We start from the raw sequence: 25588 nt of genomic DNA, 5'->3' as shown, positions 1-25588 counted from the left end.
GCTCGAGGTCTCTGTCAATACCACTAGGAGGTACTCCGTATACAGCTTCACACTCCCATTCGTTCATGATCCGTGACGCGGGGGGCCGTAGGCTGTAGTCAATGTGACTAGTCGTTGCGTGCGAGCACTAGCGGACCGAGGACCCGCGTTTGGCGTCTGGCGTTTGACGATCAAAGGGAGCTGCCATCCCTTGATTTTCTGTAGAGAGCCCGAACAAACTTCTCCTCGGGGTTTGTCTCATTTGGCATCGTGGCGCGTTCCAGGAATGTCCCCGTGGAATCGGCACTGCTCCGTGCAAATACAAATGCAAACACGACAATCCGTTGGCCCGGTACGTGGGCGGTCCAAGACGTGGGAGATTGTTCAATTGGCAGGACGTCGTCGTCGGGCAATGGTTCGCAGATGGTCAAGGACCAGGGGAGCGGAGGCAGCGTAGACAAACTTTAATCGATTGACGGCCCAGGGAACCTTGTTGGCGCCTTGAGGGACCGGGAGGCTGCCGACGTGCCGTCGTGGACACGGGTTGGGCGAGTGAGACAAATGCGTGGCTTGGGCGCGGAGAGTGGAGAGGGGGTTTCAGAATTGGCATCGCGAGTCGGTATAGGGTAGTTCTCTGGAAATTGTCAAGTACAGGATACGAAGACACGCTGCTGGGACGGCGGATAGGAGTGGACGACGTGTGTTTGCGTAATTGCATCGGTCCGGTTGAAAAGTACACAGATGGAAGTACATGGCTTCAAGTTGGTTGATGTGAATGATTTTCGGTTTTTGGGAGTGTGATTTGGGGGATTTTCCCAACAATTCATTCAACTACGGAGTATGGCAACTCGACTAGGGACAGTGCAACTGTTGTGCTTGCCAAGAGCAGGGGCGATCTCGAGCTTCCGAAAATAAACCAACTCAGTCGACGGATTTGACACATGCTTGCACATTTGTTTTTCAACAGTCCAGCTGGCTGAGGTGAAACTGCTGAAGACGCTGCTTCGGTATGGATGGGACGCGTTCGACATGTCACATACCTCCCGGGGCTGGATCAAGGGAGGGCAGGGAGATCAATGTGAAAACAAATGCCACGTACATCTACTCCGTACCAGAACCATATTGATGGAGTTGACGGGTCCTATGCGCTCATCTGCTCAGAAGCGAAACAGCGTCACTGAAAGTTTGCCGTCCATGATGGGCTGTAACAGGACGAAAAGATGGTAGGATACACGCGGGAACGAGGAAGATTTGGCTATCTGTACAAGTTGGTGCCCTGACGGGTTGATATCTCGGCAACCAGACCGTCGACATGACCATGCCGTTGCCTCGTCTCTCGGCAACTATTGCTAGAGCTCTGTACTTGGCCGCTCGAGTTGATGTGCCAGAAGTTGGAACTGTCAATGTGAATTTAGCCGCTGGAACATTGAAATTCGACTTGACGTTATCCACCGTTTATGAGCCCCATCCCCACCACGCGGTGCGAGCCGTTCCCTTTTTCAATCGGAGACGGGCGAGAAGAGTAGTTTGGGGTGGCATTGGATGCGGGACGACGATTACGGGGCAGATCCTTGTCGAGCACATGACCAATCACGCGCCCCTCCTCGCTCGGTGGGCTTGCCTATTCCTCCCAGAGGCAGGAGTCGTTTGTTTCGTCAAGTGCCTGGACACGGAAAGGGAAAAAGAGCAGCCCTCGGCACGTCATCTTGCCGCTGATTGATGCTTCCCAAGTCCCAACGTCCATGGCCCATGCAACCGGCTTACGGTCCGCAAAGGGGACGTGTGTTTGGCGCCATGGCCTGAACTGATGTCTCCTCGCGAGGGGAAGAGGCCCCAATGCGATACTACAAGTACCGGCAGATGGCCGACGAGGCAGCTCACGCGGACTCGACTCTCCCGCCCAACAGGCTCGCCCTCTGCACTCGCATCATGACGGGCCACAAGCTGCCATTCCACGCGGACCACATTGGCTCGCTGATACGGCCGCCGGCCCTGTCCAGCCTCCAGGAGCAGGCCGACGCCGGCACCGTCACCGCCGCTCAGCTCCGCGAGGCCCAACGGGACGCCATCGCCGACATTGTCGACAAGCAGCGCGCCCACGGCGTCCGCGCCCTGTCATCGGGCGAGTTCGACCGCAAGTACTACTTCTCGGGATTCTTCGAGAAGCTGGGAGGGTTCCGGCAAGTCAGCCCCGTGCCGTGGGAGCTCGCGCGGCCGTCGGCGCCGCCCATCGCGGCCCTCAAGAAGGCCGGGCGGCAGTACATGATGGCCGCCGTGTGCGAGGACAAGATCGCCTACGACGCCAGCCCGTACCTCGACGACTGGAAGCTCCTGCGCGGCTCGGTGCCCGAGGAGCTGCGCGCCGCCTGCAAGTTCACCATGCCGCCGCCGTGCTACTTCCACCTCCGCCTGGCCCCGGGCAAATCCTACAGGGCGAGCGTCTATCCCGACGACGAGGCCTTCTTCGCCGACCTGGCGAGCGCCTACCGCCGGGAGATCCGGACCCTGTACGACGCCGGCCTGCGCAACCTGCAGATTGACGACCCGACCCTCGCCTACTTTTGCTCCGACGACATGGTCGCGTCCCTGCGCGCCGAGGGCGACGATCCCGACCGCCTGCTGGACCTGTACCTGAGGGCGCACAATGACTGCATTGCCGGCCGGCCTGCCGACATGCATGTCGGGCTTCACGTATGCAGAGGTGAGGCCTGTCCAACGCCGCAGGACGCCATGACATGACTGGCGCGTGCCTAACCTTTTCTCCCTTGTTGACTGGCAGGCAACTTTTCCAAATCGGTGCACTTCAGCGAGGGGTCGTACGAAAAAATCGCCCAAAAGTTCTTCACCACCCTCGACTACGACACCTTCTTCCTCGAGTACGACGACCCGCGCTCCGGGGGGTTCGAGCCGCTCCGCTTCCTGCCCAGGGGCAAGAACGTCGTGCTGGGCGTCGTGACCACCAAGGACGCGCGGCTCGAGGACGCCGAGACGGTGAAGAGCCGCGTGCGCGAGGCCGCGGGGATTATCGCCCGCGGACAGGGCCGGAGCGTCGCCGAGGCCATGGCCGACATTGGCATCAGCCCGCAGTGCGGGTTTGCCAGTGTCTCCGTCGGCGCAGATGGCATGACGGAGCAGAAGATGTTTGACAAGCTCAGGCTGGTTGGTGATATTGCCAGGGAACTGTGGCCTGAAGCGTCGCCTGGTGTGAGTGGTTCGATGTAGAGTGTTGAGCCGAAACAACGCCGGTGATGGTTCTAGGAAATGTCCGTCTGAACATGACGTGCCGCGAAGAGTCGTGTACAGCTCGTAGCTACACGGAGATGTTATCTGTGGCTAGTTGTAGGAAGGCCGAGATGATTGGTGTTGGCGCACATCTTGAAGCGCGTTGCTCCCGGAAGGTTACTGCATTGATAACCTACCCTTTTATTCTTTTTTTCTGTAGCTGCTGCGTTGTCTCTTCTGAACCAGTGTTTCTGTGTATCACGGAAGTTAAACGAAAAATGTAAACGGGTGCAATTAATTGATGGTGTGATGTAGCAAGCCACCCAACAAGGGCATTGGACGACGAAGCAACGTCACCGGATCACCTCATCACCTCGGGAGTCGGCAACTACTAGACATATTCCTAATTCCGATTACACAACAGTCAGTCAAGCTCTCAAGGATATAGTCGCCAGGTCTACTCTCATGTAATTACTTGTCGTGTGGCCGTCGCTCACTTTATCGTCCCAAACCGGCAACCAATCGGACAAAACACCCAAGGCGCCATTTCGACGCAACTCGCACCACCATTTCGTCACCTAGAGGAATATTCGTGAAACGGCTCCTCCTCTATTCATCTCCAGCACCCGTCCAGCTCTCACGATGGTATTGACCTGATCAGCCAGCCCGCACAACTTACAAGTACACGACAGATTTCAAGTCAAGACGAGCAAACATTGAAAGGCTACCTACCCCGCAACAGCGGCCCACAGAAGCTCTCTCGAGCCGACGAAAACCATTGGGAAAGAACCAGGCCTTTCGGTTGCCGGTATTTCGCCTCCAAATTCATTGACTTCAGATTTCTTCTCAAGCCTTGAATTAAATCCCCACCAGCACACCGAGATAACTTTCACCGCTATCCTCTTGGCCCTGGCTCGCAGACAAGATGCCCATCTCGAGAAGCTTGGTCGTCCCCCCCTCCGCCAAGCAGCTCCCACTGCCTGATTCCGCCTCGAGAGCCTTTCTCGTCTTCATCTCCTCGGAAGACCCCGAGACCAAGCAGCCGTGGTGCCCCGACGTTCGGGCCTCGTGGCCGCACATCCAGGCCGCGTTTGGCGGCGACGAGGCACCGACCGTGTCTGTGGTTCAAGTTGGCCAGAGGCCAGAGTGCGTCTCCTCTCTTCTCCTTGCGACACACGTCGTCCGTGGTGGAATAGTGCTACGAGGACAGACAGCTGACACGGTGACGTAGATGGAGGGACCCCGAGAATGTGTTTCGGAAGAATTGGAATGTCAACGGCGTCCCGACGCTTGCCAGGTATGAGCGTGTGAATGGCGAGATTGTCGAGACGGCTAGGCTGGATGAGACGGGCATCATGGACGAGGCCAAGTTGCGAGGGTTTATTGGTTGAGTTGACTACGGTATAGGCGGGGGGTACTGGTGGCGGAAGAAACACAATAGACGGCTTTACAAGTCTAGGCTGGGTATAGTAGTTACTACTGTTATACAATGCGTGCGTCGTGGTGACGCAAACAAAGGTGTGGATATTGCCACGGTGAATTGCCTTGAATAAAGGACGATGACTCTCACGGATACGTGGGCTGTTTCCCAGGCTCCAGCGATAAAAACGCCCTTTCTGGTGAAATCGCTGGGACGGACCACGTCATGAAGGGTGCGCCGGCTGGGAGAGAATAGTTTAGCGGCATCCGGGGGAAACGTGGCTCTTTTGAAGCGGCGACATTTAAATTGACGCCTCGCCGACAGCCAGAATGGAAATGATTTAGTCATGAAGAGCATTGCCCGTGTTGTCCGTCGGCGAAGCGAGCTCCAACATTGAACACCAGACACTAGATTCACCACCAACATTGAAGTGTCAGTCACGTCCCTGCTTGTGACTTGGTAGTATTTGCGATTGATTGATCCCTGTCGAACCCGTTGAATCTGGCAGCGTCCGCGACCCCGGGAGGGTGCATCAGAGTTTAATTGGCACCAACGTCACGGGTGCACACTGCAGGGCTTCAATGTTCTGGATGACTGCATGATCCATATTGATTGACGCGACAGGGATCAATAGGTCACAGGTGCCCCAGACGCCCTGCTAAATCCGTCATCGCCCAGCGCCTAGCGCCGCCCAAGACGCCCTGGTCCTCATCGCATTGATCTCTCAAACGCTGCCGGCCTCAAACTTCCTCCTCCCCTCCTCACCGAGCCGGAATATCCATCGTTGTCGATTCGTCGCTCACTCTTTATCGCCTTGGCCCTCCTCCGCCCGCGGAACATACAAAGCGTCTTTGTTTCTCATCCAGAGAGTACCGGGGCCACTGGCCTCGACGAAAAAGCCGCGGCCATGTTCGACCTCTTTGCCATGCTCTTATCGTACGTACCCAGCTCTGTCTGCCCCGCCGCCATGTCGTCACAAATCCACCCCGCGTGCTCATTTCTATACTCTCGTGAATGCCAACGCCAGACATCGCGTGCTGATCCGCTCGTCGCAACAGCTCCGTCGCCTCCTTCCTATTCCCCATCTTCGCCTCCTACAAGGCTCTCAAGACGTCGGATCCCGCTCAGTTGACGCCATGGCTCATGTACTGGGTCGTTTTCAGCATCTGTTTGCTGGTTGAGTCGTGGCTATCCTTTATCCTCTTCTGGTGCGTACCCCAGCCGTCAAATGTGAAACAAGCCGGTCAACTTACACGGCCTTGGCCGTCATAGGATCCCATTCTACGGCTATCTCCGCCTGCTCTTCTTCCTCTACCTCATTCTCCCTCAAACCCAAGGCGCCCGCGTTCTCTACGAGGAACATGTCCACCCTTTTCTCGCAGATAATGAAACCAGCATAGACGAGTTCATTGCCAGCGCCCATGAGCGCCTCAAGGCCGCTGGCATGACCTACTTCCGCCGCGCCATCGAGTACCTCAAAACCAACATCCTGAACCTTCCTCCCTCGGAACCCGAACCCTCGCCGTCCCCATCATCCGCTGGGCCGCAGGGCTACACGCAGTCGCTGCTTGCGCGGTTTAGCGTCCCGACGACAAGATGGGCCGGCACCGCCAACACTGGTAACGAGTTCTACAATCTGTTGGCGAGCGCAGTTTCCGCCGCTGCTTCCAACGCCGGCGGGTTTGCCGGCAGTCCCGGCGGCTCGTCTGGCAGAAGCATGACTGACTCGGGAACTCTGATCCCCCCCAACCTGCGAGGCTCGGCCGAAAAGATGAACTTTATCGCTGCTCAGCGTGAGCGCCTCAATATTGTCTTGGGCGCCCTGGATCGCGAGGCGCAGCAGATTCAACGTGATGGCACCGGAGCCTCTCACACCGTGCCACCCGGAGGCTTTGCGCCAACCGGCACACACGACATGGACGACGACCAAGTTACTCAGCGGCCACCCAGTGGACTCAGCACGTTGAGTGCCCTAAGCAAGAGCCGCAGCGAGACCGACTTTGAAAAGGTCGAAGCCGAGAGCGGGGCGGAAGATGATGTGGCTCTTCGTCGGCGCAATGTCCCGTCCGGCACGGCAGGAGGTTCCTGGATGCCATGGGGCTGGGGCGGCACTGGTGATGCGACTCCTGGTCCGGGAGGGCCCAAGGAAGATTAGGAGCTTCGGTCGCAATGGGCCAGAAAGGAGTTTGGGATACATGTGTAGAATTCGCTGCTCCTTGGTTTAGATATCCCTCTTTTTTTTTATCGTTTCTGAGGCTTGATCACTCTCTGAGCCGACATGCCTCCTAATATACGGTCGCGGCCGGCCAGTCGGTGCCCCCCTGCCTTCAACTTGACTAGACTCTCCGTTCACACAAGATTCGACTTGCAAAGACTTGAAGTCAATGGCGAAACTCCGTCGCTCATGCATTACCTACCAAAACGCTACATCTAAGAGACCTTGTCGCATATCGTACACGCACAACCGCCGCCCATCCACTACCTCGTCTAATAAATGTCTATCCCCGGCACAGTAGCCCTCCGTGATTAGATTATTTCCTCTACTTCGCCAGGCTATAGGGGTACGAGACCTGCACCTCGCCCTTCTTGAACCAAAACGCCTTCCTCTTCTTGGTGGTCGCGTGCTCGACCCACGCCTGCTCCATGTGCGTCCTCTTGAACCACCGCAGGAAATGGGGATCCCAGAGCTCCGAGCCGATGCCGAGGTCCTTGCAGCAGCGCATCAGGGCGTTGGACTTGCACCCCTCGACCGAGGAGGGCAGCTGGTCGGGCGAGAAGTAGGCGTTTTCCCCCTGGGCCTGCGAGACGAACCTGCCGGCTGGGTGTCAGCAACGTCCGCACGGGGTGAAGAAAGAAGAGAAGGGTTTTCCACGTACCGGCCGTCGACGATGAGCGCATACTCCCTCGTGACGATGGAGTTGCCGACCACGGCGTCGCCCTTGGGGATCATGCCCCAGCCCATGGGGCCAAAGGCCTCGTTCAGCCGCCGCCGGTACTTGATCTCGGGGAGGTAGACGACGCCGTCGGGCTTGACCTCGATGTCCTTGATGGCGAGCGGCGCCATGAGGGCCCGGAACTGCTCCTCCGTTACGGGGCGGGACGATATGCCGTGGAAGCTGTTGGCCCAGTCTACCGCCGGTATGCTCGCGGCGTCGAGGGGCGGCTGCGACCCTTCGGCCCGGTAGGCGATGGTCCTGGGCTCATATATCACGTCCGCCTCGGTCAGGGCGGAGCTGGTGCTGGAGCTGGTGCTGGCGCTGCGGGCGGGTTTGGCCGCCGTCTTGGCCTTGGCCCATTTTGAGGCTGCGGGGGCGGGTTTCGAGGCCGCTGCTGGAGTTGGCGAAGCCGGAGTTGGCGAGGGTTGAGCGGCCGGCGCAGAGGCCTCGGTGGCATGGAACCGGGCTGCGAGAGGGAGGGACGGCGCGCCGGTGGCGAGGGCTCGTGCTGCCGCTGAGGCGGCTCGTCTGGAGAGCATCATGGTCTCATGTGGGCTTGTTTGGGCGCATGTAACGGGATCGGGGGGCGTTGGCGATAGGCGGCGGCGGCGGCGGCGGTGTTGTGCGGGAGAATGGCCAGGAGGAGTTGATGTTGAAGCGGTTTGGAGATGTGTAGCTGGAGGAGGAGGAGGAGAAGATGGGAGCTTTTCCCTGTGAGTTTTTAGATGGGAGCCCCACACAAGGTGTTTTTGTAATCATAGCTTGACCAAGGGGTCGGGGACATTGCATTGAAAGTGGTGATGAATTGATGGCAATGTTGCATATGGCTACACATATATTTATATATTTACACAGTGCTGCTTCAAAGTCACGCATCTTTGCTTGATGTGCGCTCGTCGTTTCCATGACGCTTCCAGCATTGCTTGAATGCCTCCATCTGAGAGGCGGCACGTCTGGTCAGTGACACTCTGGAACAGAAGCGCGCGGGGATAACAAATGGTCTAGTCTAGCATTGTTCGAGAATCGAGGGAATTGAAGCTTACCTCTGCGGCGCAGGCCCTCCAATCCTTCTTCTCAAAGTAGCAATCGGTCATTTTCATATTCTCATCTACAAACACGTCAGTCCATGACACCAAACAAAAGTGTCTCCGCTTGCCCCATCACGCGCCGGAAGCAAAACGACTCCCAGCAGAATTGAAAAAAAAAAAAAAGGACTGATGCATCGTCAATTAGAAACAAGACTACTTACCTGCACATCCAGTGCTGAATATTCTCTTGTCCCTGCATCGCAATTGTGTGAGCGTCAGTGTGTCGCGGCATATCATCGGGGCCAGAGACGTTTCGAGGCAGATGGCCACCCCCAACAAACGGTAGGAGCGTGAGAAAGCCCACTCACTCACCACTCATCCGGCTCATCATCATCCACGGGCTCCGTCATAGACGAAAGTTTGCCTTGGTCCTGGGCCATTGCTGGCTGATCCGGTTCTGGGCGCGACGACTGCGACCCCATTGCGTACCCTTTGGTGTCGGGCAGTGCAGAAGAAAAAGGCAAGTTACAAGTTTGGTGACGGAGGAGGGGAAAATTGTCGACTTTCCGCGGGCGCGACCATCTCCATCGGCAACTTTTGGTTGAGACCCTGAGGCATCATGACGCCCCGGCGGCTCAACGTCCTCGTCTACACGGGTACGCAGCCAACTTTTCTGGGCCTCCATGACGCCGAGTTCCTGACTTTTTGAAAATCTATCCAGGTACGGGGACTACGTCTGAATCGGTCCGGCAGTGCATGTACTCCCTCCGGCGCCTTCTTTCGCCCAACTACGCCATCATCCCCGTCTCAGAATCGGTCATTCTCAAGGAACCATGGGCTCCCACTTGCGCGCTCCTCGTCATCCCCGGCGGCGCAGATCTGGGCTACTGCAGAGTTCTCAATGGCGAAGGAAACCGCCGCATTGGCGAGTTTGTTCGCCGTGGCGGCGCGTATCTGGGCCTCTGTGCTGGTGGATACTACGGGAGCAGTAGGTGTGAGTTTGAAGTAGGGAACAAGCCGCTTGAGGTTATTGGAAGCAGGGAATTGGGTTTCTATCCCGGAACCTGTCGGGGAGGCGCATTCAAGGGATTTGAGTACCGCAGCGAAAAGGGTGCGCGTGCTGCCGTCCTGAAGGTCGCAACTGGGGCGTTCAAGGACGGCCTGCCGGAGACATTTTCCTCTTATTATAACGGAGGCGGTGTTTTCGTGGACGTAGGTAAAGTGACGGGACGCAAGGTGGAAGTTTTGGCGTCCTATGCGGAAGACTTGGATGTGGATGGCGGCGATGGCAAAGCCGCTCTGGTGCTATGTCATATTGGAGACGGCAAGGCTCTGCTGTCTGGGCCTCATCCCGAGTAAGTGCATGTGTAAACTTGCAAAAAAAAAAAAAAAAAAAAAAAAGACTGCAGATGTCAAGGCTAACAACTGATAGATTTGCTCCTGTAAACCTCTCTCCGCAACCTACAATCCCAGGATATGACAACCTTATCAACAAGCTCCAAGAAGATGACGATAAAAGATTCAGCTTCTTAAAAGCCTGCCTGGAAAAACTCGGTCTCGAAGTAAGCGGCGAAAATGCAACACTGCCCACGCTCTCCAGAATCCACCTGTCTGCCGTCGACAACTCCCAAGTCTCGGAGCTGCTCTATGCCTGGGCCGAAGTCATTGACAAGGAGAATGGGGAGGAGTTCATTGCAGGTGAAGCGGATAGGTTTTGCATTCAAAGCGATCAGGATGGACTCACGCTGGAAGACCTGCAGCGGTCCCTTCCAGAGGCGGATGAGCATCTTGCACGCGAGACCGGCATTGTCGACTACAGCACTATAACAAAGCGTGTCATTGTTCATGAAAAAGCGCTGCCGACTACGGAAATGACTCCTCGTTTCGACCATAAGCTTTACTTCTCGAGTCTCCGGAGATTCCAGGTGAAGGAGGACGGCGCCGAAGATTGGGGCAACATCCTCATGTACGGCGATGTGGTCACGAGCACCAACTCCTTGCTAGAAAAGTACGCCAGGCCATGGGGAACTCTTTTGGCGGAACGAACACCACGCTGACGCTCCTCAACAGGAACCCGAAATTGATATCCAAGCTCCCAACCGGCTTCACATTCTCTGCAGCAACCCAAGTCGCTGGCCGTGGCCGTGGGACAAACGTCTGGGTCGCGCCCCCAGGAGGACTCATGTTCTCGACAATCATAAACCACCCTGCCCACCTAGCCGCTTCCAGACCCGTAGTATTCATCCAGTACATAGCTGCTGTTGCCATCGTGGAAGCCATCCAGTCATACGGCGTTGGCTATGAGAACCTCCCCATCAAGCTCAAATGGCCAAACGACATTTGTAAGTCATTACCGCCTTAATCTTCACCCCCAAATTCCATGCCATACTAACGGGCAAAAAAAAAAAAAGATGCCCTCGACCCCACAAAACCAGCATCGTCAAAAACATACGTCAAAATCGGTGGCATCCTCTCCCAATGCGGCTACTGCGACGGCTCATACCAAATCGTTCTCGGAATCGGCATCAACGCCATCAATCCTCGTCCCACCACCTCCATCTCCGATCTCCTACCCGCGAATGCGTCTCCTCTCCATTTGGAATCCTTGCTGGCGAGAATAGTAACTCGCCTCGAGTCCATCCACGCGCAGTTCCGCCGCCAAGGCTTCTCCGAAAACCTGGAGCAAAGATACTACCGGCACTGGCTGCACACGGGGCAGGCCATTTCGCTCGAGGCGGAGGGTGGCGTGAGAGCAAGAGTGCTGGGCATCACGAGGGATTGGGGCATGTTGAGGGCTGAGGAGACGGACGCGGAGGGGCGGGGGACGGGCAAGATATGGACGCTGCAGAGCGATGAGAATAGCTTTGATTTCTGGAAGGGCCTGGTGAGGAGGAAGCAGTAAGGGAGGGCCTGGGTTTGAAGAATCACACATACATAGATAGAGAGACATGTATAGAAATGACGTGTGTCTTAGCTGGGACAGGGAAGCTATTTTTTTTAGCAAATCGTGTAGCTATCCTCTTGATGCTGTCTTTACATCTTGTTTCATCCGCGGCGCAAACGCAAGGACCTCAGGCATTCGGGGCTGCTCCCGGGTTGATATACTATACACATTGTAGAACTTACTACCCTGCACTCATCACTAATTTACACGGAAAGCCGTTATTCGACCCCAAATATATGTGTCGTATAGTACAAGTATATTAAACATGAAGCTCAAGGCATCTTTTTTTTCGTCTAAATCCTGATCTCCAGCGGCCATTTTTTTCAGTGTCATGCCTCTAAATGTGCCGCCCATAAAAACGCCGTGCCATGCCGCAGTCGAGTGAAGATGTACATGTATACAAAGGGAAACGATGAAAAGAAAAAAGATTCTCGTCCCCACAGGAAGCCTAGCCGGCGCCTCGTTGCGTCATGGCCATTTCCTTGAATTCGTGATTATTCACCATCTTGTCGGAAGACGATTTCCAAGTCGGCGACCAGACGACGGAGCCGGGCTGATCATAAAAACACGTGCGCCGTTGTCCAAGAATGGTTCGGGGTATCGCTTATTTGTCCTTGTAGACCTTTGGCTTCCATCCCTCCTTTACTTGGGCCTCCTGCTCGGCCTGTTCCCGTATCGGCCCCAGCTCCCGCTCGAACCGCTCCTTCGCCCGGACAATCTTGCTCTGCAGGTAGAAGCTGCCCCCCTTTTGGGGATCGTTGGCGTCGAACAGCCGCTTGTATCGGTCCAGGACTTCCTCGACGTTTGCCTGCCCGCCGGCCGGGGGCTTGACGTTTAGGATTTTGCACGCCTCGTCCAGCGTCATGCCCGACGCCAGGGAGGCTCGGCCTGACGCGGCGCCGCCGCCGGCCTTGGCCTGCGCGCGCTGGTACTGCGACGCAGCTTGGGCCTGCTTGTAGGCCGCCATGAAGGATCGGCCGAGGATTCGGGAGCCCGTCAGGAAGGCGGTAACGACGAACCGGTGCGCCTGCGTTAACTCTCTGTTAGTTGTCTTGGTTTCGAGAGCTGGGCTCGCCATGGCTGGCCCGTTGTAGGGGAGGCGCATTTGAAGCAGGGCTTCATGAGCTCTTGGGGCGGGATAGGAGAGCAAGGTTCATCCGTACCATTGTCAAAAAAAAGTCAGTTTGCTCAAACCGTAGTCACCGGCGATCGAGGCTCTCGGGACAGGATGGCCCTGTGTGAATAAAAGTAACGGGCCGCCTTGGGGGGGAAATGGCCCTTGTCTCGCACGAAGCTGAGTGTAGGAATTGGAGGTTCGGAGCGGCTTTCTGGATTTTTCCACGGGCGCGATGCTAGCGAATGATTCCGCGGTCGGAAGAACTTGGGCGTGGGTGTGGTTTAGCCGGTATTTTGCCGTGCGACTTGGGATCCTCTGCGAGGCGAGACAATGTTTTGCCATGTGACCCTCCCCGGGCCAATTACACTGAGAAGAGGGGAATAATTGATATTGATAGAGTAATTAGAGATTGTGCAAACTACGTGAAATTTTTGTTGGTCCATCCGCAAGCAAGGCTGAGTGGTCTGGCTGTTGCTTATGAGGGCTCATCAGTAACCAAGCCTGTGGGGATTTCAGGCTGCTCAGCTCAGCCCAGACTTGCTCGCAAAGCCAGTCTGAAGGCCAGAGAGACGGGCGCCATGACACCGCAAGAAGTTGCCGCTCTCCTCCAGGAGTACGGTGGTGGTGATAAACAAAGCGGCCTCGAGGGTTCATCGGATCCGTCTGATATCCGTCTGAAAAGGGCAGAACTGCTCTCCAACGTTCTGGCTGCCTGCAGAGATGCCTGGTCAACTAAGTCTGAGCAGCTGGATTTGATAGCAGAGAAACTTGGGGATGGAAGTCGAGATGGTGAGTTGCAGAATGACCGTCCGTCTCTTGTTGACAGGATTGGGAAAAGGGGTTGGTTTTGTTCTATGAATATGAGCTTACCAACATATAGTGGCATGGCGTCTCCCATACGGAGATTCCGGAATCCTGGACTTCTTTCTCGACTTGTTAGATGAGGGTGGCCTGAGACAAAAGCTTCGCATACACTCTCTTCGTTTGATAGGGAATTCTTGCGCTGATACCGATGAGAATCGGGCTCGAGTGGTGCAAGACAATCGGCTATTGGCAATCACTAGACATGTGAAGGATGAAAGCATAATACCGTTCAACATTCCGGTCATTTACAACATTCTGGTTGATTATGGTGAGAAAAAAGACTTGTCGCGGTAATTATACGCACGAGGACTTGTACTAAGTTGATTTAGATCCTGCTCAAGTCCTGGCCTCAAAATCGCGCCTCAGCCAACAACTCGTCCACCTTCTATCTCTGCCACAAATCTCCAAATACGCCCCATTTGTTCCATATATTTGCAAGATCTTGGCTCTCCTCGTGTCACAAGAAGGAGAGTGCGCCGTTGCAGATCCATCCACAGTAGAGGTTCTTCTCAAACTGGCTAATCAGCCAAAGGCAAAAGAGGATGTTGACGAGTTCATTGCTATTGTAGGAGTGGCCGTGGCCTACCTAGCTAATAAAGATTTTCAGTCCAGGGTGGTATCGGAAATGCAAATGGGGCTGTTTATGGATGCCTTCTACCATGCTCATGCTGGTTTGAATGTTGCCGACGTTGACGATGAAGACACTGTCACGCAACTGAAGCAATTACGGACTTCCTTGCTCTCAACTCTGGCCGATATTTCCGGCAACGACGCCTTCGCCACGGCCTACCCGTTATCAGATGCTGTACCGCAATCCTTCCTGGCCTGGATTCGAGGGAACAATCCCTTCTTGCAGTCTGCTGGCTGCTTAGCCTTGGGTAATCTATCTCGTTCTGACAAAACCTCGATTGCCTTGGTAGACACATACGGAGCACATGAGCCTCTTGTCAGGCTCTTATCCAACTCTGCCGTCACCGAGACTCAACTCCTCCATGCAGCCTGCTCATTCCTCAAAAATCTAGCAATCCCCACAGCGAACAAACCTCAACTAAAAGACCTCCTACTTCCACACTGTGTTCCAAGAATATACTCTCTTGACGCATTACCGCAGATCCAATTCGCAGCAGTATCTCTTACGCGTCTGCTCCTACTCAACTGCCCTTCCAACGTTCGCCAGATCTGCGCCAGCGCGGACACCGCCCCGACGGAGCTATCCAGCGCAAGTGGTATAATATCCCTATTCAGACGCTCGGACGCGGAACCAACCAAGCTTGAGGCAGCCAGATGTGTGGCAGGAATTTGTCGAGTACTTCACTCTTCACCCGTGTCCGAAATTCTGGAAAACCTAGGATCTGACGACAACACTGATGAGAGCAAATTATCAAACTTCTACAAGGAGAATCATGTCGAAAACCCGTTGAGGTTTCTCATAACTCAAGGTAAATGGCCGTCTCTCCGCTCCGAAGCTTGGTTCGTCTTTGCCCTCATGTCACGGTCTGAGAGTGGTGCGAGGGTGGTGCTATCCGTGTTGGGTGACAAGGCAGCAGAGAGTGCCTTGATTGAAACAATCACGGGCCAAGAGCTAGAAAACAAAGAAGGTGCCGCTGCTCATGGCGAGTCCAAAGATTCAGAACCACACCCAGAGTTGTCATCTGCCGCAGGTGAGTTGCAGCTGGAACCTCAACAAGTCGACCCGAAGCAAAAGGAAAACATGGCAAAGGTGGACAGAGAAAATGCACTCGTACTATGTACCCAGTTGTTGAAGGTTGCAAAAAGCGAGCTAGCGCCAGAGAAACTTGCTTCATTGCAACGTCTCGTCCGGGATGGAACCCATCTTGTTGTTACCGATAGAACCAAAGCACATTCTTCCTAGATAGAAGCGCCGGCTAGGAACATCACTATGATGCCACCTTTGTAGCGGCTCCCAAACTCAAAAAGTTCACGAGAAAAGACATTTTCCCATTGGCGGTTTTGTATACAAGGCAAAAACAAAAAAAAGCTGGTGATCATGCAATAATATTTTTGACCTGGACCTATAGTATCTCTCCGCCATGAAATCGGGGCAAGAACTCCCTCAGAGTCTCGAACCGACGTAGCCACTTCCAAAGAGACGCAAAGAGCAAAAAACCCTCAAACACCAGTACCCTTTTTTGCCAGTTTATTTCTTAGCAGTCTCGGCCTCCGCCTTATCTCTAATACGCTTCTCGCGAGCACCCTGGTATCGCTTGTTGCTTCGGGCCATGCGCAGAGCAGCGTAAGCACCACCGTCGATGGGCTTGGGCATCTCGCTCTTCTTAATCTCCTTGACAGCAATGTCGGTGGGGGCGATGGGCAGGACAGATGAGATGCTAGTGGCCGTGTTGACCTTGGAGAGGTCGGTCTTGGTGTCACCCTTCTTGGGGGCGTTGGACTTGCGCGGCAGCAAGATCAAGCGCTCCTTGTAGGCCTTGAGACGGGCCACGTTGACGGCCAGGCTCTCCTCGGAGAGGTTCTGGCGACGGTGGTCGACGGAGATACCGATGGTGCGGGCCAAAGGTCGGGCGATGCCAGCCTCCTGTGAGCGAAAAAAAAATGTGTTAGAAGACCAGTTTACAAAATCGGATAACTCCAGCCATGCCCGTCTCCCAAAACGTCTGGTTTGCGTTTCGGTCCTCCATTCATTCGGGGGAACATGTCGCGAGATCAAAATCGGGACTGGGGAGCGCGTGTGGTCGGGCAGGAGAACCGTACCTTGAGCTCAGTCAGGGTGAAACCCCGGCCGGCGCGGACCTTGCGGTTGTACTTGATAGTAGGGCATCGGACAATGGGACGCAGCTTGTCGACGGGGCGAGGAGCCAGAGCAGCAGCCTTGGCCTGACGAGCAACACGGCGCGAGGCCTTCTTTCCGGGCTGTTTATGAAAAGTTAACATCACCCATTACATCTTCACAGCCACCATTCGTCGTTTAGTCCGTATCGACATCGCATACCTGGTCGAAGTGGGTGCGAACCCGTCGCTGCCAGTCCTTGCGGAAGTCTGTTGGAGAATATGTCAGTCGAATGTCGTCGCCGCCATTGTCGTCTGTCGGTGTAATGGGGTGGGCTGCTCACGGTTGTTGACAATCTTCTGGTTGTGCTTGATCGCCTGAAAAAAGAAATCCCGTCAGTTATGATAATTTAAATCATGCAAATGCCTGCATTCGACGGGGTAATCGTACCATTGTGCCTGCTTGCGATCAAACTCGCTCCGGTTGTCGATGTTCGGTAGGCGTTGAATTTTCGGAGATGGAGGCTTGACAAATTGTCTAAAGGGTTTTCGTGCCCTACAAAAGCTACGTACCAGGTGGGGTGTGCCCTCTCCAAACACAGGAAGCGAGAATTGGGCCAAATGTGTGGGTCACGTGAAGTCGGAAAATCTCTCGGCACCGTGGGATGACTAAGGCTCTACCAGAAATGGCTGCCCCAGGCATCAACAAACAGCTATAAAACTTGGCCGACTCCTCCAGCTTTTCACCTTTTCTTCCTTTCTTCTTCATACTTACCTTGTTCCGAGTTCCCCAGCTCAAGATTCGGGGGATTCAGTATGGAAGGCCTGCATTGCACAACGCGGAGTCGTTCCTTGCTCCATTGTCCTTCGGGGCCATGGGGGGCGTAATTTTTGATTTTCACCTCGTTTTCATTGTGAGCGTTGCCTTGAGCGATGTCATGAAGAAGACCCAAAGTATGATGCCTTCTCACTACTGGAGATAGCACTTTCAGTAAACGTCTTGGTATTAAGAGTGTTGGCAGTTAACACTGGCAATGTGCCTTGATTTAGTTTCGTGTGTCATGAGCCGGTGAAGGTGCTTCGAGCTCTATGTGGATTGCATGGAAGCGTTGTCGTTTCACGATGGCTCCAACGTGACGCGAATTTGTACGGAGGGAAGTCTGTCACATCAAAGCTTTGTCGAGTGGTGTGACTTTTGTACTCCAAGGCTCGAGTCATCGTTGTCATTCAATAGAAAACTAGTCTCCTCCTACCTCTGAGTCGTTCAATGTTGACAGGTCTCTTCGCCTTTTCCATGCTGCTTAGGTGTGTCCGAGGTAGGAAAAAAAGCAGGCACAGAGACGTCTCGTCAAACACTCTCCCATCCGACCGGCTTCATTTTCCAGTATCTCCAGACTGTAGAATTCAACTACAGCCTTTCGAAAATATCTATCTCTATGTACCACCGCATCATCAATTCCAGCGATGCTGTAGATTCATTGCATTGAATCAGGCCCACGTAAAATCATGTCCCCCCTCCCAGCTCGAGCTGCCATGCCCGAAATTTTCCCGCCTACGCCCAATCACAAGCGCTAAAATCACCACCCAGCTAGTCGTCCCAAAAAATCTCACGAGAAGGCGATTCCTCAGGCCATTCTCCCCCAATCGTCTCCCCAATCAAATCACTCGACATTTGACTTCTTTCCTGCGTCAAGTGTACCGCAACACAACCCCCCTCCTCCCAAGCCCACCATGGCGTCAAGAATAGGACCTCGAAGCGTCAAGGACGCAACACGCTTCACATCAACCATCCCTCACGCCACGTCCAAAACAGCCGGTGCGGCCGGGGGACGAGCTGCTGCCGCGACGCCAAAGCCGTCACCCCGGGTTCCCGGCGAGACTCCCGAGCAGCGGGTTCGACGATTGAGGCAGGCACACATCGCGGCACAAAAGGCACAGATCAGCCGGACAGATCGGGTCATCGATGCGTCGAGGCGGTTCCTGGATGTTGCGCATCGATGGACCGTCGGCGGCATCGTCGTCTTTACGGGTATGATAACCCCCCCAGCTCCCTCGCGGTGCCATTTCATCGCACCCCGCCAACCCATGTGATTGACTGCAGCAACTAACACTGCAGTTTTTTCCCCTTCACAGCTGTCGCTGGTGTAGTTAGCGTCTACTCCGTCTGGGACATGCTCCAATACAACCGCGCCCGCCGCGCGGAATGGGTCGAAGCCCAGAAGAAGCTCGAGGCCGACTCCCTCGCCGCCGCCCGCATAGCGTACCTCAAGGGGACCGCAACCGAAGAGCAGATCCTCCTCGTGGAAGAGGCCAACCGCGAAGCAAAGGAATCTGGCGTCAAGCTGCCGCCCCTATTAGCGCCGGCGGAGCACCGAACACATTTCGAGGAGCACGTGAAGCCGAAATTTTCTGGAGATGCCGTCGATGAGGAGAAGGCGGGAAAGGGCGTCTTGGGCGTCTTCTCGGGTTTCTTTGGTGGATCAACGGCAGCTGGGGAGACGCCGTCCAACGCAACTGCGCCGTTGGCTGCCGAGGGTGGTGTAGTGCAGTCAATTGAGACCAAGGCCAAGGACGCCTGGGAAGCAGAGAAACAGAATCAACTGAAAGGCGGAAGTCTAGACCAACTGGGTCTGGATACTGGCAGTTCAGGACAGAAAACAGGAAAGCGCGGCTGGTGGCCTTGGTAGACCTGCCAGCAGAGCAATGTGCCTACATGGGACCAGGAGGAAGTATTATCGTTCCAATCGTTCTATGGTCTAGCAAGGCATGGGGAGAAGGTGGAAACAAAAACATGTATCATATCTCTGTAGATTGGTTGTGCATTAGATTGGCGTCAGGAGTCGTTCTTGTATGTAATAACAGAGGGATTGATCCCAACTACCTGCATATCAACCTTGGTTTAAAAACAAAAGTATTCACATCATTCGATTTTGGGTCACTTTGGTATGAACTTATGGACATGAAATATCCTCAGCGGGAAATCCAATCTTGATAGTAGTACACATCTGTGCTGTGAGAATGCGCCACGCAGGAATTGCACCCAGTAGACGTTATAAAATCTTTGTAATGTGCCCGATAGTGGTGGCCGGTAGCCACTGCGCCAAAAATTACCTAGGTATGTATCAAATTACAAAGGAAAAAGTCGCTTAGCTGTGTGGTAGTAAAAGTACTCAGCCTCGTCAAAATCGCTAGTTGAAGAAGAAGAAAAAAAGGTCAATGCCACTGTGCCGATAATCATTTCCGCCCATGTTGCCGAATTTTATAGCAAGGTTAATCCTCATCTTGCTCAAACCGTTGTGTATAATCCTGATCCAAATACCTTGTTCAACGCCATCCAACTCAAAACGAGTTTGTCCCATGGGGCAGTCCTTCATAATAATATCGGCAGCCGAATCCAACAACGGTTCGATGCTGCCGGTCGCGAATCTCGCCCCTATTATCCAGTTGATAGTAATTTTCTCATTGTATTAAGCCCCACCAGCCGACGTTCCCTCCCCTATGAGATTACAATATGGTTAAAATGACCTGGGACTTTGAGCCTGCATTTCTCACAGTCCGACCTGTATCCTATGCTGAAACTCTTCTTCATACCAGGCTGCCACGTCCAGCTGTTAACTGTATGCTTACTGCGCTGATGTCCCTTGCGATTTGGAGACGGGGATGACGGATCAGTATCAGATTCGCCATGTTGCAGAAGGTGATGACAATCAGCATCCATCATAGCATTGGGATGTTCCATGGCGTGCAATGGTGATGGCTGTCCAGACATTGAACCGTGGACTGGACTTGGCTGACCGAATTGACCAAATTGTTCCTCACTATCCATCATCGTGCAGGTCGGAATGCCACTGCCGTCATGCATAATGGGGTCGCCCATTTCCGAGATGGGTGAAGGTAGCCGCCTGTGGTTTTGCAGGGTCTGCCAGTCTGGCCCGCCGGTCATCGCTCGTGGGACTGTTTGGTCCTGTGCGATGCCCATGACGTGATGGCCAAGGTTCGCAACTCCGTTCGGGGTTGTCTGCGTTTGTACAGTAGCCGCCCATCCGCTGTACTGTCCCTTGACCTGTGCCGCAAAACTTGGTTGGATGGGCGTGGGCATTCGACCCGTTGAACGGTTGAGTAGTAGGGCGGGGGGTTGTGCGGCTTCATCATGATCTGGAGGTGATGAGATAGTCACGTCCATCATGTCCATCTCGGCATCTTGTTGCAGCGGGCCCCCTTGATGGGAAGCAGACTGGAACGGTTCGGCGTGGGGGCGAGAACCAGCGCAGGCAGGACTCGCATTTAAGGGTACAACGCTTGGAGATGGACTATGCTGGCCTGCTCGAGGGGGGTTTCGAAGTGGCAGCGACTGGATGCGTTTCTGAGAAGGTGGTTAGCGACGAGTCCATATTGGCACGGCAAGGAAGACAAGCAAGGCGGAAGTAGTCGTGCATTTCTGTGTTCCCCAAAGCCAGCAGCAGCATTGGCTATTTCTTCATCGTCTCTGAAGCGTTTTCGTCCGGCGTCAACAGCCTCCAGATACTGTTGTGTAGCAAACATGTTCGCTGTCCTTTGGTATTAGATGAATCGCATGCACGTCTGGGATGTTGCGGATATGATGGTGGCGGGTGTCGGCAAGTGGTGATGCCTGCGAAAGGCTGTTGATGGCAGAATGATTCCAGCTGGTAGTCGATAAGACGGATAGCAGGCACCCAGATAGAAACTGGCACTGGCGATGGCAGGTGACGAGAGGCCGACAAGCCGGCGGTTCTTTCCGCGGAGGGATGGATGGCAGACACTCGAGCAGGATGCGGGGGATCGAGAAAATACGGTGTTGCAACAGCCAATTCTTGCCCTTCTCGTAAAGATCCAGGTAGAAATTGATTGGCGGTGCAAGGCAAGCTGAGACGAATCGGCCTGGTCACAGACAGCGAGTCGGGAGAGAGCCGCGGTTGGCGTGGGGGCAGGGCGAGGCTTGGTGCTCAAAGTGTAGCAAACTGACTCCAGATGTCCAGACTTGGGCCAGCAACTTTTGGTTCAGGACCAGGGCGTTGTCTTAATGCGGCTGACACCTCGACGAGAAGTGGGCTATGACGACAAAGTCAACCCTGTGGCGGTCGGTGGAGGGATCGAGTGCCGACGGCAATGGAAGGACGCATAGGTGGAGGGAGAGTGCTGCATAAACAGAATGTTCCATGGATTAAAAAGATTGGTATGACAAGATGAATTATGCACAGGCCTTGAGCGGCCGTGTTAAGTTTGCACCGGGAACATGAAGCCACCCAATGTGTCCGGTCAATTTCTAGACGATAATGCGAGCGTTGAAAGGAATCCAACCAGATGCCTTAAAACGCCATAAAACAGGGCGTGGCGGCGGTGGGCCAGGGCCCCTAATTGGGCTTGACGATGGCTGCAAATAAATACATGGCATGGCAGGTGTGAATTGAACGATGGTCAACTTGACGGTGCTGGTTCAGGTGCAACTGGGCCAGCACTAGAGAATCCTGAGACTGTCTGGTACATACAGAGTAGAAGCCCTTCCATGACTAAAGTTCGAGATGTCACTTGCTCAAGTACTAGATACGCTCTCGGAGTAAAGCATTCTCAAGTCATTCATCCTGTGCTGGGTCAGACATCCTGGACGCTCGAATGCGAATGGTGTGCATATGTAGGTTATCGTACGGACGAGATGGAGCATCTTGAACGACGATCTGGGCCAACTTGATCCAAGGGGATCCTCCCAGTGCCACCAAACTTGCGAGTCGGTCCACTCTTTTTTGTCTTGCGAAGCAACTCGTTTACGCGAGTGCAGTACGGAGTACGGAGTAGGTGCGGCTTTACAATTTCATGGGCCACATCCTGCCACCTGCGACTGCGCGTGCGCACACAATAGCTAGCTGAATGCTGGCTGAAGGCTGGGCGTTTCGAAGCTGTGAACTAGACGAGCCAGTCGAGTCTCGTTGTTTTGGAGTTACTGACTGGCATTGCTCTGCCACCAAATGTCAAGAGTCCAGGTCTCCGTCTGTTTCAGAATTGCTTCAATGTTCGCATGACGCGTCAACAGACATGCCGTGGCGTGACTGCGACGAAGATGCAGTGGCACTTCGAGCTCGTACGTTAATCATTGATGCGTGGATGATGCCAGCTGAGCGTTATCAAGGACCTGCACTCCTAGACGCAACTGTGGGTATCTGTACCGCCACCAGACTTTTTTAGAAACAATAAGAGGATCAAAAATGATGGTTCTCCATTGACATGCGACTCGAGGAAGGAGCATTCTGATTTTAAATGGACTGTTATTAGCAGATTGTAGTGTATAAATAAGAAGGCCGCCGAGAATTCCAGCGTGCGCATTCTTGACATTATTCTCAATAATGCCAAGTGCGTACCTACTACGTGAATTGCTCGGCAGGCTCACTCTTTGTGCTAAGAGCGCTCACGCGTCGCCAAGTACCTGGCTATTCGGCTTTATGTTATATATAATATATTATCGCATATTAGCATATCCTTTATAATAGGTAAGTATATTATACCATAATTATTAAAGTATATATATATAGTAGTATTTTACTATAGTAATTCACATATAGGGAAAGTTTAAATGCAGCAAATAGTAGGGGGGTAGGCGCACCTAGTAAAAAAAAGTGAGTCCGCCGAGCATTTCACCCTACCAGTACGGAGTACCTAGGAGATATGTTCCGCTTCTGGACCAATGCCGATGCACTGATAGCATCTACTTGCGGCATTGGAGCTGAGCCTGCAGGTATTATGCATACATTAGGCACCTACCTAGGTAGTAAGTTCAAATGTTACCTGGTATACAGACATGCAGGCATGTACCTGGGTAGTATTCCATGATACTTGAGGGTGCAGCGGGAGAATTGGGGACGAGCCAGGAAACCTCAAAGGCGGTCTACCAGCGTCAGCCCAGCTCAAGATAAGGAGGCCTTCCTTGCACATGGTGTTTGCGATCGACCAACTAACCGACGGGCGCTATTCACACGTTTGTGGATAAGGCGGCTGCAACCCAACAGGAGGTGGCCCATTAGTCACGGCTGTGGACGGCGGCGCGGCCGTACGATGGCAGGTACGCCCGACCTGCGACCCAAGGTACCAGTTGTTGACCTTACTCCGTACTCCGTACTAGCGTGCATAAATTCTGAGCGCATGTTGCGTGCTCAAGAACTGCCAGGCGCCGCGAGTGGGCCCACTTGAGGTACACGATGTGGGCTTGGTCGGTCCTGGAGGGGCCAGTGGGAGCATGTGGGAGAAAGTGGGAGAGCGCTGGCCGCTCGCAGCAAAATGGTCGCCCACATTTGACAGCAATTGACAGTAATTGGCCTGCACAGCTTCATGGTGGGGTCGCTCCGAAACTGCTCCGATCCATGATTTTTTTCTGTTGTCCCTTGGCTTGTACATCGTTGACATGCACATGCTTCATGGTTTCTGACTCATTTAAACATGTCCTCGAGCCCTTTAATATCGTTGCCCAGGGTCGAGTCCAGTTTGATCTGTTGACAAACTCTCCCATTCAATTGACTTCTGCTCATTTCACACACGTCCGCCCGAAACCTCTCGTCCCGCCCAATCCACCCAATTAATCAAGTTACCAGGAAGTACTCCGTAGTAGGGTAGCTCATCAGCTTGTGACTCGATCTGGTCCGCGACATTTCCTCTTCACCACAACCTCCAATTCCAGACCAGACCTTCAAGATGCCCGCGCTTGACTTGCAACAGCCGCTGGCGGCCGATGATACCAGAAGTAAGTGTTACACCAATTTCATTTCTTTGCCTGCGCGGTTGGTCCTACCTGTGGGAACTGGATCGGCTCTGGATCAAGCTGCAATAAGATTGTTTTTCTGCCAATCGCCAGGTATCACTTCATTTCGGCGTTTCCAGTCATACAAGCGCCAAGCAGTGTCATTCAGCGTCAACAGTTACACGGTGGCATTTATGTTTCAGTGTCTCAATTGCTTCAAAATCCGCTGCCCCAACCGATGGAGCTAACATCCTCTGCAGTTCTCGGCCAGGATCCTCTGATCCCACCAGCTCTGCTCACCTCTGAACTCCCCATGACCGACAGTGCCGTCCGGACCGTCATCAAGGGCCGAAATGATGCCGCCGATATTGTCACGGGCCACAGTGACCGGCTCTTGGTCGTTGTCGGCCCGTGTTCCATCCACGACCCTGCTGCTGCCCACGAGTACGCCGCCAGACTCAAGGCACTCTCCGAGAAGCTTGCCGACGACTTGTGCATAGTTATGCGTGCCTACCTCGAGAAGCCCAGAACCACCGTTGGCTGGAAAGGTCTGATTAATGACCCTGATATCGACTCATCCTTCCAGATTAATAAGGGCCTAAGAGTTTCCCGTCAACTCTTCGTCGACCTTACTTCCAATGGCATGCCCATTGCTAGCGAGATGCTTGACACCATCTCCCCTCAGTTTTTGGCTGACTGTATCTCTGTCGGTGCAATTGGTGCCCGAACCACCGAGTCCCAGCTACATCGTGAGCTGGCCTCCGGATTGTCTTTCCCTGTCGGGTTCAAAAACGGAACTGATGGAAACCTTGGGGTTGCTATTGACGCCATCGGCGCTGCCGCCGCCAAACACCACTTTATGGGGGTCACCAAGCAGGGCTTAGCTGCTATAACTCGTACCAAGGGTAATGAGCACGGTTTCGTCATCCTCCGCGGCGGAAGCAGAGGCCCCAACTTTGACAAGGAAAACGTTCAAGCCGCCAAGAAGTCTTTGTCAGACAAGAGCCAAAAACTTGCCATCATGATTGATTGCTCCCATGGTGTGTATTTGCCGTTACCTATTTATAAATGTCCGAGGTGATGAGACTAACAAAAAGATCAGGCAACTCCCAGAAGAACCACAACAACCAGCCCAAGGTGGCAAAGGTCGTTGCAGATCAACTCAGGGAGGGCGAGAAGGCCATTATTGGTGTCATGATTGAATCTAACATCAATGAAGGCAACCAGAAGGTTCCTCCCGAGGGCCCGTCTGGACTGAAGAAAGGTGTCAGCATTACTGATGCTTGCATCAACTGGGAAGACACCATTACTGTGCTCGAGGACCTTGCCGCGGCCGTTCGGACCAGGCGTGAAATCAACGGCCGATCTACCAACGGACATGCAAAGGTTAGCTTGGTCGAAGAAGCCTAAGTCTTTTATGCCAGGTTATGAGAGAAGTGTGTGGGAGGTTGATGATATTATGAAAGGGAATGAATTTCGTGTGCAAGAACGCATGTTGGATCTAAGCAAGGGAAAAAAAAAATTGCGTAGACTTGTCGAGCGGTCTGTCGGCCTGCATCTAAAAATTAGTTGTATACACATGGTCATTGAAG

The 25588-nt window shown here is 53.9% G+C and overlaps 11 protein-coding genes across 11 annotated transcripts; 7 read left to right on the top strand and 4 right to left on the bottom strand.

Annotated features, from left to right (window-relative positions):
- Positions 1-1815: 1815 nt before the first annotated feature.
- On the top strand, positions 1816-3201 carry G6M90_00g040330 (uncharacterized protein; the record flags this gene model as incomplete). The annotated part of the gene is made up of 2 exons (XM_014691896.1): positions 1816-2680; positions 2759-3201. The coding sequence occupies 2 exons, from the start codon at positions 1816-1818 to the stop codon at positions 3199-3201; spliced, it is 1308 nt and encodes a 435-aa protein (XP_014547382.1).
- A 925-nt stretch (positions 3202-4126) lies between these two features.
- On the top strand, positions 4127-4592 carry G6M90_00g040320 (uncharacterized protein; the record flags this gene model as incomplete). The annotated part of the gene is made up of 2 exons (XM_014691895.1): positions 4127-4347; positions 4433-4592. The coding sequence occupies 2 exons, from the start codon at positions 4127-4129 to the stop codon at positions 4590-4592; spliced, it is 381 nt and encodes a 126-aa protein (XP_014547381.1).
- Positions 4593-5528: 936 nt separating this feature from the next.
- Positions 5529-6776, top strand: REEP4 (Receptor expression-enhancing protein 4; the record flags this gene model as incomplete). The annotated part of the gene is made up of 3 exons (XM_014691894.1): positions 5529-5557; positions 5680-5829; positions 5894-6776. 3 exons carry the CDS (start codon positions 5529-5531, stop codon positions 6774-6776), a joined length of 1062 nt encoding a protein of 353 aa, XP_014547380.1.
- Positions 6777-7161: 385 nt separating this feature from the next.
- On the bottom strand, positions 7162-9025 carry MGM101 (Mitochondrial genome maintenance protein MGM101; the record flags this gene model as incomplete). The annotated part of the gene is made up of 5 exons (XM_014691893.1): positions 7162-7432; positions 7498-8261; positions 8601-8665; positions 8807-8838; positions 8958-9025. 5 exons carry the CDS (start codon positions 9023-9025, stop codon positions 7162-7164), a joined length of 1200 nt encoding a protein of 399 aa, XP_014547379.1.
- Positions 9026-9204: 179 nt separating this feature from the next.
- Positions 9205-11487, top strand: BPL1 (Biotin--protein ligase; the record flags this gene model as incomplete). Its single annotated transcript, XM_066130268.1, has 5 exons — positions 9205-9241; positions 9307-9940; positions 10018-10593; positions 10656-10927; positions 10997-11487. 5 exons carry the CDS (start codon positions 9205-9207, stop codon positions 11485-11487), a joined length of 2010 nt encoding a protein of 669 aa, XP_065986328.1.
- A 646-nt stretch (positions 11488-12133) lies between these two features.
- On the bottom strand, positions 12134-12607 carry PAM16 (Mitochondrial import inner membrane translocase subunit TIM16; the record flags this gene model as incomplete). The annotated part of the gene is made up of 1 exon (XM_014691891.1): positions 12134-12607. The coding sequence occupies one exon, from the start codon at positions 12605-12607 to the stop codon at positions 12134-12136; it is 474 nt and encodes a 157-aa protein (XP_014547377.1).
- Positions 12608-13224: 617 nt separating this feature from the next.
- On the top strand, positions 13225-15383 carry RAP1GDS1 (Rap1 GTPase-GDP dissociation stimulator 1; the record flags this gene model as incomplete). Its single annotated transcript, XM_014691890.1, has 3 exons — positions 13225-13435; positions 13527-13778; positions 13840-15383. 3 exons carry the CDS (start codon positions 13225-13227, stop codon positions 15381-15383), a joined length of 2007 nt encoding a protein of 668 aa, XP_014547376.1.
- Positions 15384-15668: 285 nt separating this feature from the next.
- Positions 15669-16709, bottom strand: rpl13 (60S ribosomal protein eL13; the record flags this gene model as incomplete). The annotated part of the gene is made up of 5 exons (XM_014691889.1): positions 15669-16064; positions 16241-16399; positions 16479-16525; positions 16600-16633; positions 16707-16709. 5 exons carry the CDS (start codon positions 16707-16709, stop codon positions 15669-15671), a joined length of 639 nt encoding a protein of 212 aa, XP_014547375.1.
- Positions 16710-17986: 1277 nt separating this feature from the next.
- On the top strand, positions 17987-18942 carry G6M90_00g040250 (uncharacterized protein; the record flags this gene model as incomplete). Its single annotated transcript, XM_014691888.1, has 2 exons — positions 17987-18284; positions 18389-18942. 2 exons carry the CDS (start codon positions 17987-17989, stop codon positions 18940-18942), a joined length of 852 nt encoding a protein of 283 aa, XP_014547374.1.
- Positions 18943-19751: 809 nt separating this feature from the next.
- On the bottom strand, positions 19752-20797 carry G6M90_00g040240 (uncharacterized protein; the record flags this gene model as incomplete). The annotated part of the gene is made up of 2 exons (XM_066130267.1): positions 19752-20618; positions 20690-20797. 2 exons carry the CDS (start codon positions 20795-20797, stop codon positions 19752-19754), a joined length of 975 nt encoding a protein of 324 aa, XP_065986555.1.
- Positions 20798-23950: 3153 nt separating this feature from the next.
- Positions 23951-25406, top strand: ARO4 (Phospho-2-dehydro-3-deoxyheptonate aldolase, tyrosine-inhibited; the record flags this gene model as incomplete). The annotated part of the gene is made up of 3 exons (XM_014691886.1): positions 23951-23999; positions 24257-25036; positions 25099-25406. 3 exons carry the CDS (start codon positions 23951-23953, stop codon positions 25404-25406), a joined length of 1137 nt encoding a protein of 378 aa, XP_014547372.1.
- Positions 25407-25588: the final 182 nt, after the last annotated feature.

Source organism: Metarhizium brunneum, chromosome 2, assembly GCF_013426205.1.
Source record: "Metarhizium brunneum chromosome 2, complete sequence".
Lineage (NCBI taxonomy): Eukaryota > Fungi > Ascomycota > Sordariomycetes > Hypocreales > Clavicipitaceae > Metarhizium > Metarhizium brunneum.
Note: the sequence above shows the minus strand (reverse complement) of the source record. Positions and strands in the feature narration are given on the sequence as shown.